The sequence below is a fragment of the Mytilus galloprovincialis genome, chromosome 11 (assembly GCF_965363235.1).
Source record: "Mytilus galloprovincialis chromosome 11, xbMytGall1.hap1.1, whole genome shotgun sequence".
Lineage (NCBI taxonomy): Eukaryota > Metazoa > Mollusca > Bivalvia > Mytilida > Mytilidae > Mytilus > Mytilus galloprovincialis.
This window is the reverse complement of record NC_134848.1, coordinates 15857733-15874399: the sequence shown is the minus strand read 5'-3', so window position 1 is coordinate 15874399 and position 16667 is coordinate 15857733. Positions and strand designations below refer to the sequence as shown.

General features: G+C 32.5%; 1 protein-coding gene across 1 annotated transcript; it reads left to right on the top strand.

Moving 5' to 3' along the window:
* The first annotated feature begins 1049 nt into the window (after window positions 1-1049).
* LOC143052049 (GTPase IMAP family member 7-like) lies at window positions 1050-9719 on the top strand. The gene is made up of 2 exons (XM_076225021.1): window positions 1050-1113; window positions 8076-9719. The coding sequence occupies exons 1-2, from the start codon at window positions 1050-1052 to the stop codon at window positions 9443-9445; spliced, it is 1434 nt and encodes a 477-aa protein (XP_076081136.1). The 3' UTR covers window positions 9446-9719.
* Window positions 9720-16667: the final 6948 nt, after the last annotated feature.

Below are 16667 nucleotides of genomic sequence, written 5' to 3'. Positions count from 1 at the left end.
TTCTCCGACCTATTTTAAAAATAAGATATCACGAAAAGGCGCTCAATGACCTATTAATATGTTTACCTTAGTTTTATCCTGATCTACTGCCATTACGGCTTATAGTATCAATTTTAAATTCATATTGCCCTGTTTCATTGAGGACGAAATTATTACGTTTGGTTTGCTTCTAGAAAAAGACGAACAAGGCGAAACATGTATCTTCGACAAAACATGTGTTACTCATTTGCAATATCTTATTCATCATTAATTGCAGTTAAACAAGTACCTTAATGTAATTCAGATCTTTACATTACTACTTCAGGTGATGGTGAAGATTGGCAACAATCCTAAGTCAGGAACTTATTATTCAGTGTTTATCGTTTGTGGTTCATAATAACTTCTTGTTTTTTGTTTTTATTTTATATAGATAAGACCGTTGGTTTTCCTGTTTCAATGTTTTCGCACTAGTATTTTTTGTGGCCCTAGCTGGATGTTCTTTTTGAACCGATTTTGAAGATCGTACATGTACTTTGACCTATATTAGTTTACTTTTAACCAATTGTGACATGGATAGATGGTTGTCTCTTATACCACATTTTTTATATCTACTTTTAATATATATTTGTTGAGATAGATGGATTGATGGATTGATACTTCAGCTATCAATTGGGGTACTAGGTGGTACGAATTGTGACCTGTTCTAGTTGATTTTGTTTCTCATTGATAGCTTTTTTATTTTGGTTATTTTATTTTTTTGATTGATTGAGTGTTACTTGTTTAACGCCAAAAGTACAAATGTTCAGCGTATAACAAGAACGATATTTCATTTTGATTTGTCTGATTACATAGGTTTTTTTTGACAATTTATCAACATTCATACTCTTAAACGAAAAAGTTAGTTATGAATAATAAAGGATCGATATTTAAAACTATTAATGTACTGGTTACTGTCAGCATCCAATTTTAAATTTGAAGGACGAACAGAGAAAACCAAAATTGTAAATGCCAATGATCATGATCACAGAAAAGAGGAGCATCGCATTGGAACACATAGAAATAACCAAGACATGACGTATTATTGGGCTAGAAGAAGAATAAATTCACAGACTGATGATTTCCAGAACAGGAAAGGTAAACACCAATTGCTCAGCCCCTGAAACACTTGATATCGAATAGAAAACAGTAAAATTGACTTAACTTGAAACAAAAACCATACACATAAAAAAAAGTATTGGAAACAATCGTCTCATAGGCAAATGCAACGGTTTCATGTTTGATCAAGGATGAGTTTCTATAAGCTATTATCCGATGAACGAACTTTTTAAGTTGAATTATCTTTAATATTCATGTAAGATTAAAATAAAGTATATCTTAATCTTTACGTCACTTTCACAATCGACACCTATATTTTACGTTCATGATGTGTTATTTAACAGTACTATCTTTTTGTTCGGATTGAGCAATTGTGTTTGTTTGTAGATTTCTTACCGTGTATTGGGAGCTTTGCTTTTATTAATCATGCGTGCGATTTCTCCCCAAACAATGTGTTTGTCGTATTTGTGCATCATCAAGATAATTTCATGTTTGTGTGATCGTTAAAAAGTAGGACATAACAGATATTATGTGTATACTGGTTAATTAAAAAATATCGTTTTCCTTTGATTGACAAACAGAGGAAAACAAAAAAGAAGACGACTATTACCATAAAGGACAGAAAGTTATAAGAACGCATCAGATGAATAAAGACGTGCAGTACTATAGGACTAGACGACAAATAAATGCACAGACTGATTCATTACTTGACAACGAAGGTTAATAAATAGGCAAAGTTTCAACTTCTGAAACACCTGTCATTAAACAGCAAGCAGGAGATTTGTCTACTTTTCGGTTCAAGATAAATAAATGATACAGGCAAACTATACTTTAAAAAACAATGACAAAATATATATGGAGTAGCCTTTTTCATTAAATCAACTTTTTTCTTGCAAACAAAGTTTCTCTGGAAATTAAAACACTTTTTTTTGGTATACACAACAATCGAAAACGACATCTTTTGAAATCAATTTTGTAAAGAAGCTTTTTATGTTTTTGTATAGTGTGCTGTAACAACATTGCAAAAGGTATTGGCGGTTGAGCGCTAAAAACCAATGATAAACCATTAACATTCAATTAGGTCAGAAGCAGTTGATGATAACTTTCTTTTGAATTAGTTTATTGTTTATTATTTTGTTATGAATATGACCGTTGCGTTTTTGTTTAGTATCACAGCATCATAAAATATATGAGTAAAGCATTACCCGTATCATGCCGTTTTGTTTTTTGTCAATGATCTTGAAACTAATCATGTCGAGAACTATAGTTCATTAATTGCTAATTATTAAGGACCGTTCGATGAGCTTGACCTATGTAGATCCTAGTTTTGTTATTGATATTCACAACACATCACTTATTTATATTTAAGCGTTTTATGGTCATTCGATCCTTCTTCAACTGATGCAGGACGCTGATTAACACTTGTCGCTTATATACTAAGTAATCAATAAGGAAGATATTTATATACTAGTGTTTATAATATCAAATTTAATTTTAAAAGGATCAACGAAGACAAATATAAATAAAAAAGACGAGGAAGGAATTGCAACATCGCATCAATATTATATAGACAAGGCATATTCTTGGGTTACGAGAAAAGAATGTTCACAGATTGATGAGATCTTTGACGCAGAAGGTAAATAAACTTTCCATGAGTTAACTTCGACCAATTACATGTAATTTGCAAAAAAGGGAAGTTTAGGTTCAGCATTAAAGAACAATGCAGGCAGAGCTAAGGTTGTCACAAACTTAATTTAAGAAATCCTCATGTACCGACACGTTTAATTTACATCAAAAGAACACACAGCGTAAATGATCACTATTTCTGTCGGATGTGGTCATGCATTGTTTTGTTAAAAGACTTATATGTTCCATTAATGAATAATGGAAATGGGAATAGTGTCAAAGATAAAACAACCAACCAAAGAGCAGAAAAAATCTACGAGTGGGTCTTTAACACAACGAGGAAATCCGGCACCCGTACTCGGGCTTCAGTTTTCCCCTTAACAATGATGCACACTAGTTCAGTGACATGGGATGTCAAACTAAACTCCAAAACATATAAATAAACTAAAGTTTAACATCATACATGACTCACAAAGGCATGAAAGGCCAGAGGCTCCTTTGGGGTTAGAAGGTTTGGTAACATCTCAACCTTCCCCTCTACTCAATGTAAAAAAAATATACATCAGTACGCCTAGTAAAACACAGTTTAAAAGAGGTCTGAACCATTATCAGTATGTGCCTAGATTGTCAGACGTTCTACAATACAGCTATTGCATGTTTTGAAAAACAAATGGTGCATATTGCAGATTAACAAAGCAAATAAAAACGTGTTAATAATTGATATGTCGAAATTAAATTTCCATGTGCAATGTATTCATAGTAAATCGAACATTTAATAATGATAGTTAACCGCAATTGTAATATACATAGTTGATTGTGCGGCATTTAATGTCTTATCCTGAGACGACAAAAATCAGTCATACAGCAACCAATCAGAATGTATTCGTGTAATTATTTCAAGGTGGTGTGTATGTCGACTGAAACTAATAGCTCCGTACCGTGATGCGAAGCAATAACGAAGAGGGAAATAAAGGGTAATTCATCAGTTATACTATGGTTGTTACCTTTAATAGATATTTTCTCCTTTCGTTTTTGGGTTAATGACTGCAAAAGAGACATTCTACTTTCCACTTAAATGACCAAAAAAAAATAACACGCCTAAAATTTACGATGTAAGATAGTAAATGCATATTAAACGTCATCTTAACAGAAATTTAAAGTTTAAGAAACCATATCTATACCTAAAACCACACAATCCAATCATAACATGGCAAAGTGAACTATTGAAAGCATTTTGATTAAAAAAAAAGAACAAATCAGTCATTTTAATTTATACATAAAAAAAACGCGAACATGATAGAACGTATGGCATCTGGTTTAATAACATTGAAATTAAGGATTCATAACATTCAAATCTACCACTACAATAATGATATGCATGTAACGTCTTACCATTTAATGTAATAGCAATTTCTGGACTTGATTTTGGTTGCATATAATCGTAACTTGTATATAAAAAGTTTATTGAATAAAGAGCACCGTTCTCTGTAGTGAATAACCACAGGCCATGCATTAAAGGGGAAAATTGAATTTTGGCTATACTTGGTATAATCATGTTTACAATACTTAGTAAAGGAACTTGTAAATAAACGAATCAGTTGTTTTCTTTTTTTGAGAACTTATAGTGCATGTACCAAGTGACAAGAACGTTCCACTAGATTAAAAACAGATATTCCTACTTAATCTAATAGTGTGCTAGTCCAATCACTCATTTTTGTTTATAATGAAAGAGTTTGAACTTTGAAAGCAATGGAAGCGATTAGATCAAATATAGGACTGGTAAATTTGAGATTATTTCAAAAAAATTACTTATGATTATGATTGGGTCAAATTTATGTGGATACATGTGTTCATCCCATTTTTTTCTGTGAGACAATGTAGTGATGTTTCTTTTAACGAGATGTCAACAGATTAAACCACAACTTTTTGACTTACGACTACCTGTTACGACTTGTAAGGTAACGATCAAACATATATTAAAATGATACTTCCGATTGTTTATAAAACGGTTTAAAACTTAAGATTTGACTTACGACAGATACTAAAATAAGCCCTTAACTAGGTTTTTTTTTTTGCCGATCCATTTCAAATATTAGAAATCGAATCATTTGCTAGCGAATCCAAATGCCAGATTTAAATCAAGATCTCGCATAGCTATAGTATTTGAAGGAACATGGCAGAGGGACGATAGATAACAGAGAATAGTCCCACTCATCGATTGAAAATAAAATGACAACGTCATGGCTAAAAATAAAAAGACAAACAGACAATAATAGTACAGAAGACACAACATAGAAAACAAAAGACTAAATAACATGAACCCCTCCAAAAACTGGGGGTGATCTCGGGTGCTCCGGAAGAATAACCGGTTATTAATTAAATGACAGCATACTAGATTCAAACAATTCCTTCTGTTAATATTTAGTTATAATGCTTGGTGTTTCTACTTCTGAGATTCGAGTGGCATTTATGTTTCAAATAATTTGTCTTTCATTTTCAATATGTTTGTGATCTACTACATTCAAGATATCTCAGGGGTTTTCGAATTTTCAAGCGAATTATATTATTAGTGAAATCATTTAAGATTTTTGTATACTTTAAATAGAGAAAAGATCAGATATAATTGAATACTATACCTTATCGTTTTTAGATACAAGAAAGGGAACTATCAGTGAAGAAAATGAAGAACAGCCTTCGAAATTGAATCATTATTACTCGAAGAACGATTGTCAAAGAGGAAAAATTAATTCGAAAGTGGAGGCTGTTGCCGGAAAAACAAGTAAAGTGTCTAAGTCAATAGAAAGTAAAATTTATATTACAAAGATCTTTAAACGTAAAAGATTATTGTCTCAAAATTAGGACTAAAAAATCAACAATTAAAGATGAAACTCAATTTAAGACCATGGTTGATACATTTACTTTGGTGAAATGGAAGGACATGGTTAATGCGCATGACAGGTTACATTCTGATATACCCATTGTTTACATATGTGCCAGATTAACTCCTTCAAGTACGACTTGAAGTTATTGTTATCGAACAAAAAATACTGCAATTATACCATGAGTAAATAGTGTATGAGGTAACATTCTCGTCACACAAATAATCTGAACAACATCTGACTTATATCGATTTTAATAATCTGAGATTGTTTATAATTACAATGAACAGAAATATTATATCTTAAAGCATTATAGATACAAAAAAAATATTTTTACTTGTGAAAATCTTATTATCTTGCAAATGTTCTTATTTAGACAAGCTTAAACAGAAACAATCATTTCCGACGTTCATCGAGTTAATATAAAGAACATTTGCTTTTTTGAATGAAAAAAAAATCTTGTTTGAGATTGGGAGACAGTAACGTTATTTAAAAGAAGGGGGATAACATTCGATTCTGATTTCAATTTTTGAAGAAAAAAAAATTGCCAAGAATAAAATTGATTGATTGTTGGTTGTTTCACGTCTAGTAGCAACTATTTCATGCATATTCAGGACGAGAATAAATTAATAATAATTACAATAAGTAGGCTCTGTAAAAGAGGCACAGGGTTAAGGTCGGAGAAATTTAGACTGCAACGGGAAATGAGGGGACAGACATTTTACCTGGCAACAGGTCACCAATACATGTAAGTATTCTGATAATTGATGATAAATCTGATATTCCGTGATAAAAGGGAAAACATATAGCACTTCCTTTAATAGTTTATTAAATAAATTTTTACAATTCATTTGCTTCTCACTTCATACTAAAAGTACCAATACATGGGGTATTTTTTAATTTCTGTTAATCCTTGATCTACATTTATAATCGCTTTCCTCAATATTTCCAGCTAACACACAGATGTCCTGATATCCATATACCTATATATAACTCTACTGATTCCAAGCAATACCTGTCCCCCAAATTGTGCCATCCTGCTCACTATACAAAGACCATCCAAGCAGTCAGACACTCAGAGTCAATCATATATATGATATATTTTCCAACACAGAAACTACTAAAACTATATTGAGTCAATTTGAAGCGAATTAGAATAGACAGTAAACACAAAACTGTTCAATCTAGTTTTTGTAAAGGAGAAAATATCTCAAGGATGATACTCAAGATCTAGGACTAGATAAATAGACCGAACTTACTTGAATTCTTGAGCAAGTTTTCACCAAAGATACCTTTCACACTGACGAAAGCTATTTTGTTAGATCGAAATATTAGTCAACACAGTTTTATAACATCATCTACTTCAGTAGTACCGTTAACGTTGCGAAAATGTATATATCTTTAGATTTTCATATTTTTTTCCTTACCTGCGCATGCGCTGTTTCGTCTATTTTGGACGATCCGGTGTAGATTGAACTTGTGATTTATCCTCTCCAAGATTTGAACTCATGCTATTAAAACACCGAGTCAATGACATCTGGACTAATTATATACATTATAAATATTTTATTTAAATAAATTGTTAACGGTTCGATAAATACTTCATCTTACAATAACTGCCGAAGGCCACCAATCATGGTTCTTCAACTCAACAAGAAAATCCCACATCCGGAGTAGCGCTTCATCGTGTCTCAAACCAAACTCCAAAACATATAAATGAACTAAATTAATAATAATAAAAAATACATACAACACTTACACTGACCAGAGACACCTGACTTGGGACAGGCGCAAGCATACAGTGGGGTTGAACGTGTAAAATTGTGATATGTCAACCCTTCCCCATATACATCCTGTTAATGTAACTTAAACAAACACACACACGAAAATACGCACAGTAAGAGAAGAAGTTTTCATCAAATGTCAGAATAGGTAGCAACAAACAAAGGGAAAAGTGGATGACGTCTAAATAAGTTTCATATGGACGCTATGGAAAATAGCAAAATACTATAAATGTTGTCATATGATTTTTGAAAACATTCAACGAAGTAATACATGTCTAAGCGTCCTAATATCAACAAAAAAAAAAACTGACGGAAAGGGCCTTGGTGTAAACTAACAAAAGATAGTTCCACGGCGATACCAACAAACAAATATTTCATAAAGTTAACTAGTCAGACCTAAAAGAAATAAAAAAAAAAAAAAAAAAAAAACCTAAAAAAATAAAATAAAATAAACACCACAATATATAACTATTGAAATATTATATAATATAATCTAACAAACGAAACTTGTCTGGTGACTCAACGCTAAAAAGTAATTCTAAAATAGTTATCATAAATGTTGTCCAAGCCTATTTATTCTAATGAAAAACATAAATTTGTATCCGACAATTACATCAAAGTATACATTTAGCGGTTTTGATAATTTCTTTATGTTATAACCCGAGTTAACTAGACTATCAATTATTGGTAATTGAGACTTATTTTTTTACAGCTGACAATGAAGACTGTATTCGTCTAGTTTTATTAGGAAGAACTGGATCTGGCAAAAGTGCTACCGGAAATACCATTTTGGGCAGTAAGAAGTTTGAATCAAGGCCGTCTGGCTCATCTGTAACAGATCGATGCACAATTGGTAGGGGAATGTTTCAGGAACATAAAATTGTTGTAGTAGATACCCCAGGTCTATTCGACACAAACCATTCTACCGATGAATCCACGAAAGAAATAATTCGTTGCATCAATTTATCGTCTCCAGGTCCACATGTCTTTTTGTTAGTTTTGAAAGCAGATCGATTTACAGATGAAGAAAATGACACTGTAAACAATTTTCTCGAACTGTTTGGTGATCATATGCTTGCATACACAGTTGTTATATTTACTCGACTTGATGACCTAGAAGAAGATGGGACAACACTTGAGGAATTTATTGAAAGTTCCACTGATGCTTTGAAACAGTTAATAAAAAGGGTTCAGTTTCGAATCCTTGGTCTCAACAATAGAGGAAACGTAGAAAAAAAGTCTTCTTATGTTTCATCACTGAATAAGATTATAAAAAAAATGCAGCAAGAAAATTCTGGCAAACATTATACAAGTGAAATGTATAAGGAGGCAGAATCTAGAATGCTAGAGAAGATAGGGATCGCAGAAAGAGAAAGAGAGGAAGAGAAGCAACGGAGCGTCGAACGAATTGGAAATAAATTTAAGAACGAAATAACCATCGCAGAACGAAATAAATCCCGTCTTCAAAACGAGTTATGGGAACAAAAATTACAGCGCATAAGCTTCGAAACTGAACATCAAGAATCTCAACAGAGGATTGTAAATATGCAACGCAGTTACAACCGAACAAAAACTGATAATCAAAACGAACTGCGCAAGACCGTAGAAAAAGAAAACCAGAAAGTAGAAGAAAGATTAAACGCAAAACGCAAACAGCAATACATAAGTCGTCCGTCATTAACAAGATATCCATGGGGTATGATTGATGAGAAACAGCTGAGCGAATTGGAAGATGAAAAAAGAGCTAAGATAAAGAATCAGGAAATACAATTCGAAAAAGTCATCGCAGCATATGCTAAACTACTAACTAATGCAATGAACGAGAGAAAGTCTGAAATGCAAAAGAAGTTGTTACAAGAAGAAAGAGCGCGGGCTAAAATCCTTTCGGAACAGAGGCAACTTAGAGTTCAGATAGACGAGATGAACAGAAGAAAAGAAGAACTTCAAAGAGAGCGAGAACAAGAACAGAAGTCTTATAGATATAAAATTGCAAGAATCAATGAAAGACGAAGACAAGTAGCTTATGCTCAAAGTGCATACCATCAGGACTCAGACGATGACAGCTTCTGTATCATTCTTTAGCAATCAACGGCTTCGGAATTTGATATGCTAGTTACATAGTGGAAACAATCTATATTTTTTGAGAGGATTGAGCACTGATTTGTACAGTACAATATCCAAATAGTACACTTGTTTTACTTTCATCTGATTGTGTTGATTCAAAAACAATTCCTATTTCGTTAATATTGAAAAACGGAGTGAAAGTCCATTCAAATCAAATGTGCGTTGTGCTAATGACCTGTAATGTTTCTCAGTCACCTATTTAGTGGGATTGGTCAATTTCAAATAAATATACCACTAATCAAAAGGATTTGTATATATTTATTGATATCAAAAGGAAGATGTGATATGGTTGCCAATGACACAACTCTCCACAAGAGACCAAATGACACAGAAACTTACAATTATAGGTCATGATATGGCCCTCACCAATAAGCAAAGCTCATACCGCATAGTCATCTAAAAACCCAGAAAACGGTGCAGTTGAAATCATCACGAGGAGTTGCTTGACAGTTATGGAACAACCGTTTCACAGATGATATCAGATATGTTCCTTGTGTCGTAACTACAATTTCCATCCATTTTTACGAATGTGACCACACATTGAGAATGATCTGTTTACCCTTCCGGAGCACCCGATACCACCAAAGTTTTTTTTTTTGGGGGGGGGGGGAATCGTGTTGCTAAGTCTTTAGTTGTCAGTGTTGTGTCCTCTGTGCTATTATTTGTCTGTTTGTCTTTTTATTTTTAGCCATGGCGTTGTCAGTTTATTTTTATTCTTTGGAGTATGAATGTCCCTCTGGTAACTTTGGTCCTTCGTCTATATAATGCTCTGAAATTACAAATGTAAAACAATTCAAAGAAAAAAACATAACGGCCTAATTTATGTAAAAAAAAGATCGAAAAACAAATATGTAACACAACAAGAAACAATAACCACTGAATTACATGATCTTGACTCGGTACAGGCACATATATACAGAATGTGGCGGGGGTAAACATGTTAGCAGGATCCCAACCCTTCCTATACCCTGGGACAGTTGTGAAACAGTACAACATAAGCACAAACTATAAAAGTCAGTTGAAAAAGGCTTAATTCATCAGAAGGATATAAACAGAAATACTACACACGTGGACGTGATTGGATACTTGCATATCCCAACAACAAACAGACACTACGTACAGATCTGAGCATACTCGCAGATACTAACAGCTAGTTAAAAGTCATTAACATCTGATTAAAAAAAAATCACGAATCTTAGACTAAATTATCAATCTGTACCGATCTAACATTCAATAGATTTAGTTTTAAGACGTCATATATAGTCAGAGCAAAACATGAACCTGAACAATGCCAGTATTAAGGTATCGAGAGTTCACTTATAGTTGTAACTTGTTATCTGTGTCTTGCATAAATAGATATGTATCGTATCACACTGCACGGAGTGTGATACGAAAAAAAAAGGTTCCGATTATCTGCCTTAAATAGATTGGCGTATCAGGCGTTACAGGATGATATTATGACATTCCCATTGGCTATTTGTTAGACGAAAAATGACTTTAAAATGTTAAGACGATGTAGATTATGTTCATGTCTATGTCAAGTTTTATTACAATCTGATGCGTACAAAAATTCTTAACACATGCATGTCTGATTTTTAAGTTTGACACAGACACCTGACGTCATACTGGATTGTGCTAAAAACGGGATTAACATTTGCAGAATTTTTCATTTAACAAATTGGGATTGTTAACTATAAGAGAAATAGGTTTTACAACATTTCGGATATTGGATATCACATGATATTAACTCTCTTCATTTTATTTGAATTGTAATTATCCTTTAGCGTTATTCCATTCTCCCTTTGTTATGAAAACCATATATATCAATTAGAATCTTGTGTTTATGAATTTACAAAAAGGTAAATTTACGTATATTTGTATTTGGGTTCTTGTACATTAGTTTAATATCAGTTTTAAAGCGACTTCTACGAATTTTACATCATCAAGTAAAAAATCAACAATAACGAATATATGAGGTAGATGAAGATTAAAATAAATTAGTGAAAAGAGCCTATATCTTTGAAATATTACTTTACAGAACATATTGATGTTCTGCTGTTTAATTATCTAATATTACGAATGCATCTCATATCTGTTTACATTTGTTAACTTAAACATGAATCCAGCGTTGTTTGTTTTCTCTTTTGACTCGTTTTACACTTTTGTTCTATGGTGGAACCTTTTATAGCTTCCTTTTCAAAAATGATATTGCTCATTATAGACGACTGATATCTTTGATATGAGGGAGGAACAAACAATTATTTGGTTTATATATAAACATGATACACGCATCATTATATAGCGTAGAGAGAAAACAAAACAAAACAAAAGAATCAAAGATGTAGTTTAAAGGAACAGTCATAAGAAACATGATTCAAAACATCTTTGTTCAAGTATGTGCTAGATTCGTAGGTTTTTACTTAAACAGTTTTGACATTGCTATCAAAACTTTGTTTAAACCTACGACATTTCTGAAAGTTGTGTACACTTTCACTTGTACTAAGACTTAGTGGGCATGTCCTTTTTTTTCGAATGTTTAACGAATGATGAAGAAAAGGTGTTGGTGGTTGAGATGGTCAGTTGTTTTTGACAATTACTGTAACGTATTTTTTTCATATAAATAAGGCCGTTAGTTTTTTCGTTTGAATTGTTTTACATTGTCTTATCGGGACCTTTTATAGATGATTATGCGGTATGGACTTTGCTTTCCTGTTAAAGGCCGTTCGGTGACCTACAGTTGTTAATGTCTGTGTCATTTTGGTCTCTTGTGGACAGTTGTCTCATTGGCAATCATATCACATCTTCTTTTTTATAGTATATTTTTAAACATGATGCGAAATTTTTTTAGATATCAACCGGACGGATAAACACTAAAAACACAAAAGAAACTTCTTCTAGAGAATGAATGAGTCTAAACTGGACGATTTAAGATTAAAAAGAAATTGTTAGGGACATATTTTGGATGAGAAAGCTAAGGACAGTATCCCCAGAGGACATTATTGGAAAAACATAGAATTTGTTACTCATTTTCCTGACATCACTTGTTTCCAGTAACACCGGCTTTTTTGTTGTCCATTCGCTTGATGAGTTTTGTCATTTGATTTTGCCACTTGAGTAGGGACTTTCGGAGTTCAATATTTTTGTGATTTTCCTTTTTCCTAACTTGACTCTTACATTTGCAATATTGTTTATACATTTTACGGACGCAACAAGTTGGTTGACCGTTATGAAATTATCGTTTCACAAATGATATAGGATATGTTCCGTACGTCGTAACTGCAATACCCTTCCCTAACATGAATGTGACCTACCGAATAAAACTATTTACGAGTTTGTTATCACATTAGTATCACGACGGGTGCCACATGTGGAGCAGGATCTGCTTACACTTTCGGAGCACCTGCAATCACCCCTAGTTTTAAGTAGTGTTCCTGTTGTTTATTCTTTAGTTTTCTATGCTGTGTCATGTGTACTATTGTTTGTCTGTTTGTCTTCTTCCTTTTTGAATAAAAGCGTTGTCATTTTATGTTCGATTTATGCGTTTGACTGTCCCTCTGGTATCTTTCGTCCCTCTTTTATATATTATATTGTGTAGTGTACTGTATCATAACTATATGATCCATCGACCGTAAGATTAACATTGGCTAGTATTCAGTCATTTTGTATATACATGTATATATAGATTTGATTCGAACTACAATTTTTCCATATTTACTTGCTGAACATGCATTATTCATCCATTTCAGTCCTTTCAGTATAAATATCTCAAAGTCCGTCAATCTAAGATTTTAAAAACTCATCGATCCAGGGTTGAAACAGCAAAAATATTAAACTAGGGAAATAAATACTTCGGCAAGTTCCTGCCCCTTTGTCGGGTTCTTGTTTCTTTAACATATTCCCAAGATTCATTTTTAATTTAAGGTGGATCGGCCCTTCAACAGTGCGCATAATTTAACGCATGTTTCAAACGACAAGCGCTCTGTGAACGGTCGCGTTGGATTGCGATGTAAACAACTGCATGTCACCGTACGGCTGTCACAAACAAGTAAAACCCATATATACTACTATAAAAGCATCTGGAGTTCATATGTACGCTATTTAAACATAGTGTTACTATCATTAATTTCTTTTTTTCTAAAGATATCTTCCAAGTATTGGTAATATTAACTTACTATATATTTTTTTTTAATGTTTTTAACATGACAATTTTTAAACAAACTGACTAAATACTCGACAGTAGCACATAACATTTTTTTAAAGTTCTTAAAAATAATAGGCACGAAAATATCATAACAAATTGTTTCGTATACATCATATTCTATGATTCCGCAAATTCTTTAATATGAAACATCAGGATCATTGGTCTCTATTTATGATATTTTCCTCTTCTCTATTTTGTTATTTTGTTAATTTTTCTATTGCCTGATCATAGATGGATAAAAGATACCAGAGGTACAGTCAAACTCATAGATCGAAAAAAACACTGACAGCCCCATTGCTTAAAAAGAAAAACAAAAACAAACAAATACAAATAAAAGTACCCAAGTCATAATATAGAAAAGTAAACACGAACCCCACCAAAATATGGGGTGGTCTCCACCGTGTTTGCCAAACGTGTTTGTATTCAAAATTCAGTTAGATAAATGTTTGGCACATTACAGACAAATATATATCATTTGAAGTACCAACAATCTGTCAATAACTTGGTTGTCTTTCTTCTGAGAGATAATAGCTAGAAGAGTTATATAAAAGTCGGACTATTAGTAATAGTACATAAGTAGAGTTACCTTTCGTTAAACTTATAACAGATAGAACAGCTATGCATACGTAATGCATATTGGTAAACCGTTTACAGTGAAACCTGTTTCACTACATCACTCAAAGGAGAGTAAAAAACGTGGTCTCATCAGACAGGTGGTCTTTTAATACAGGTAAAATCTATATGAAATCTACAATAAAGGAATCTAAAATCAATGGTCTTATAACACAGGTGTATGCCTAAAACAGGTGGTCTCTTTAGCAAGTCTTTTGACTGTATATACAAAAATAAAGATGTGATATGATTGTCAAAGAGACAATTCTACATTTGACATCATGTGTGTTTTTAAGTAAACAAATATTGGCCACTTTACGGCCTTTCACATTGAGCACAATCCATACTGCATAGTAGTTGAATATGTTTAGATAAAAAAAAAAACACTTTGAATTGATAAACCTATTCAAACGCACAAATTGGTCAATATCTAGATATGTTATTGTAAGCTGCAGAACAATCCGTAATATTCAAGACGGTAATAGTATATATCTAGTTTATGACATACGTTTTTGTTGTTCATGTTCATTTGAAAATAAATAAGCGTAACTGTAAATTTAAGAGTATATAGGGGGAGGGTTGAGATATCAAAAAACATATTTAAACCCACCGCAATTTTTCGCCTGTCCCAAGTCAGGAGCCTCTGGTCTTTATAAGTCTTGTATGATTTTATATTTTAGTTTCTTGAGTATAATTTGGAGTTTAGTATGACGACCACGATCACTGAACTAGTATAAATATTTGTTCACGGGCCAGCCGTCTCCATGTGCACAAGTTTCTTGATACATTGAAGACCCATCGTTGGCCATCGGTTGTTGTCTGCTTCCTGGTCGGGTTGTTGTCGCTTTGAAACATTCATTCCCCATTTACATTCTAAATTTTATTCAATATCAAAACAGCGCTAGTATTGGAACATCATGTGCATACTAGAAAAAAATATTAAATGTATAGAACTTGAACTGGTCACTAGAAAAAAGGAAAGATTTGATAATCCTCCGTGTGCTTAATAAAATATTGTACAAATAAGTTTCATATATAAACGAAAAGTACGAATTATAAAATTGTTTCTGTCTCTATTGAAACTTGAAATAATTATACATGTACAATATCTTTGATTTGTTAACATGATAATATTAATTATATTATATGATTATGCAGTATTTTGAAATGGACCGTTTAGAGGTTATTGAAACATATAGATATTCTTTATTCCGATCATATTGTACAAAAAAAATTTCATACTTTAAATCAATGTACGAATTATAGTATAGTTTATGACTATATTGACACTGTGATTAATATTACATATTCTACATCTTTTTGATTAACTAAACTGACAATAAAGATCATTTAAACATGGACACTTAGATATTACTGGAGCATATAGACATATTCTCTATTTGGACAATTATTCGGCCGTACTGGATGTATAAATTATACTCGCCAACACCCTGAAAATTGACAACGTTATATTGTATGCTTCGTTTAAAAGTATTCCACGCTATTGCACTTATGAAAAAAACTTTATAGGTGTACCTTCGGCAGAACAAGGCGAATGCCCCTCAAATGCCCCTATCGAGCCTACTTTTCTTGATAATTTTGATATTTTTTTCATTTATCCCCTTCAGTCCTCCTTTTATCAAAAAACTCAATAAGTTTAAACAGTGGGGTACGGATTATAGTTATAAATAATTTGCAATTGTCTTGTAAATACATAATATGACTAATTTACATTGGACAATATAAAGCAAATTATTAATACAATAATAATAAATTGTTAATGGGCGCTATGTTAAACATCTCACTGAAATTTAAAATCGATTCTATGTTAAATGAGTTAAGAAATGAAATTATTGAACTCTACCCATTACATCAACCTTACGACGACGTTGTTCAAAAGAAATACATTGTGTGAACACTTAAACGTAGCATACTATTAAATGACATGTTTTAATATCGCGATCTATTGATAACCTGTAGTGTTCTATTGATCTGAACAAGCTCTACTGTAGTGTTCTATTGATCTGTACAAGATCTACTGTAGTTTTCTATTGATGTGTACAAGCTCTACTGCAGTGTTCAATTGATCTTTATTATATTTTTGAAAAGGATCATAGTCGTCATTATGGCAGAGTATAAGAAAATTCTATATCAGGAAACTTATTCCTATGATCCACCTGAATGAACCGTCGATAAAACTCATCTGATGTTTATTGAGTGAGCGCTAGATATTGTTTTTTTGGAGACCAGATGACAGTTGTTGTAATGTATGTAATCATTAACCAAGGATCTCCATGGATGAAAATTGAACGATGAGGGAACTTTCACAATACAAACTGTGTTCATGCCGTACAGTGTAGCCTGTCG

Excerpts from the sequence above, each read along its gene's own strand:
- LOC143052049 (XM_076225021.1), top strand. The coding sequence starts at position 1,050 with ATGACGTATTATTGGGCTAGAAGAAGAATAAATTCACAGACTGATGAT. Across the intron at positions 1,114-8,075 it reads TGATTTCCAGAACAGGAAAG|CTGACAATGAAGACTGTATT; the intron begins GTAAACACCAAT and ends ATTTTTTTACAG.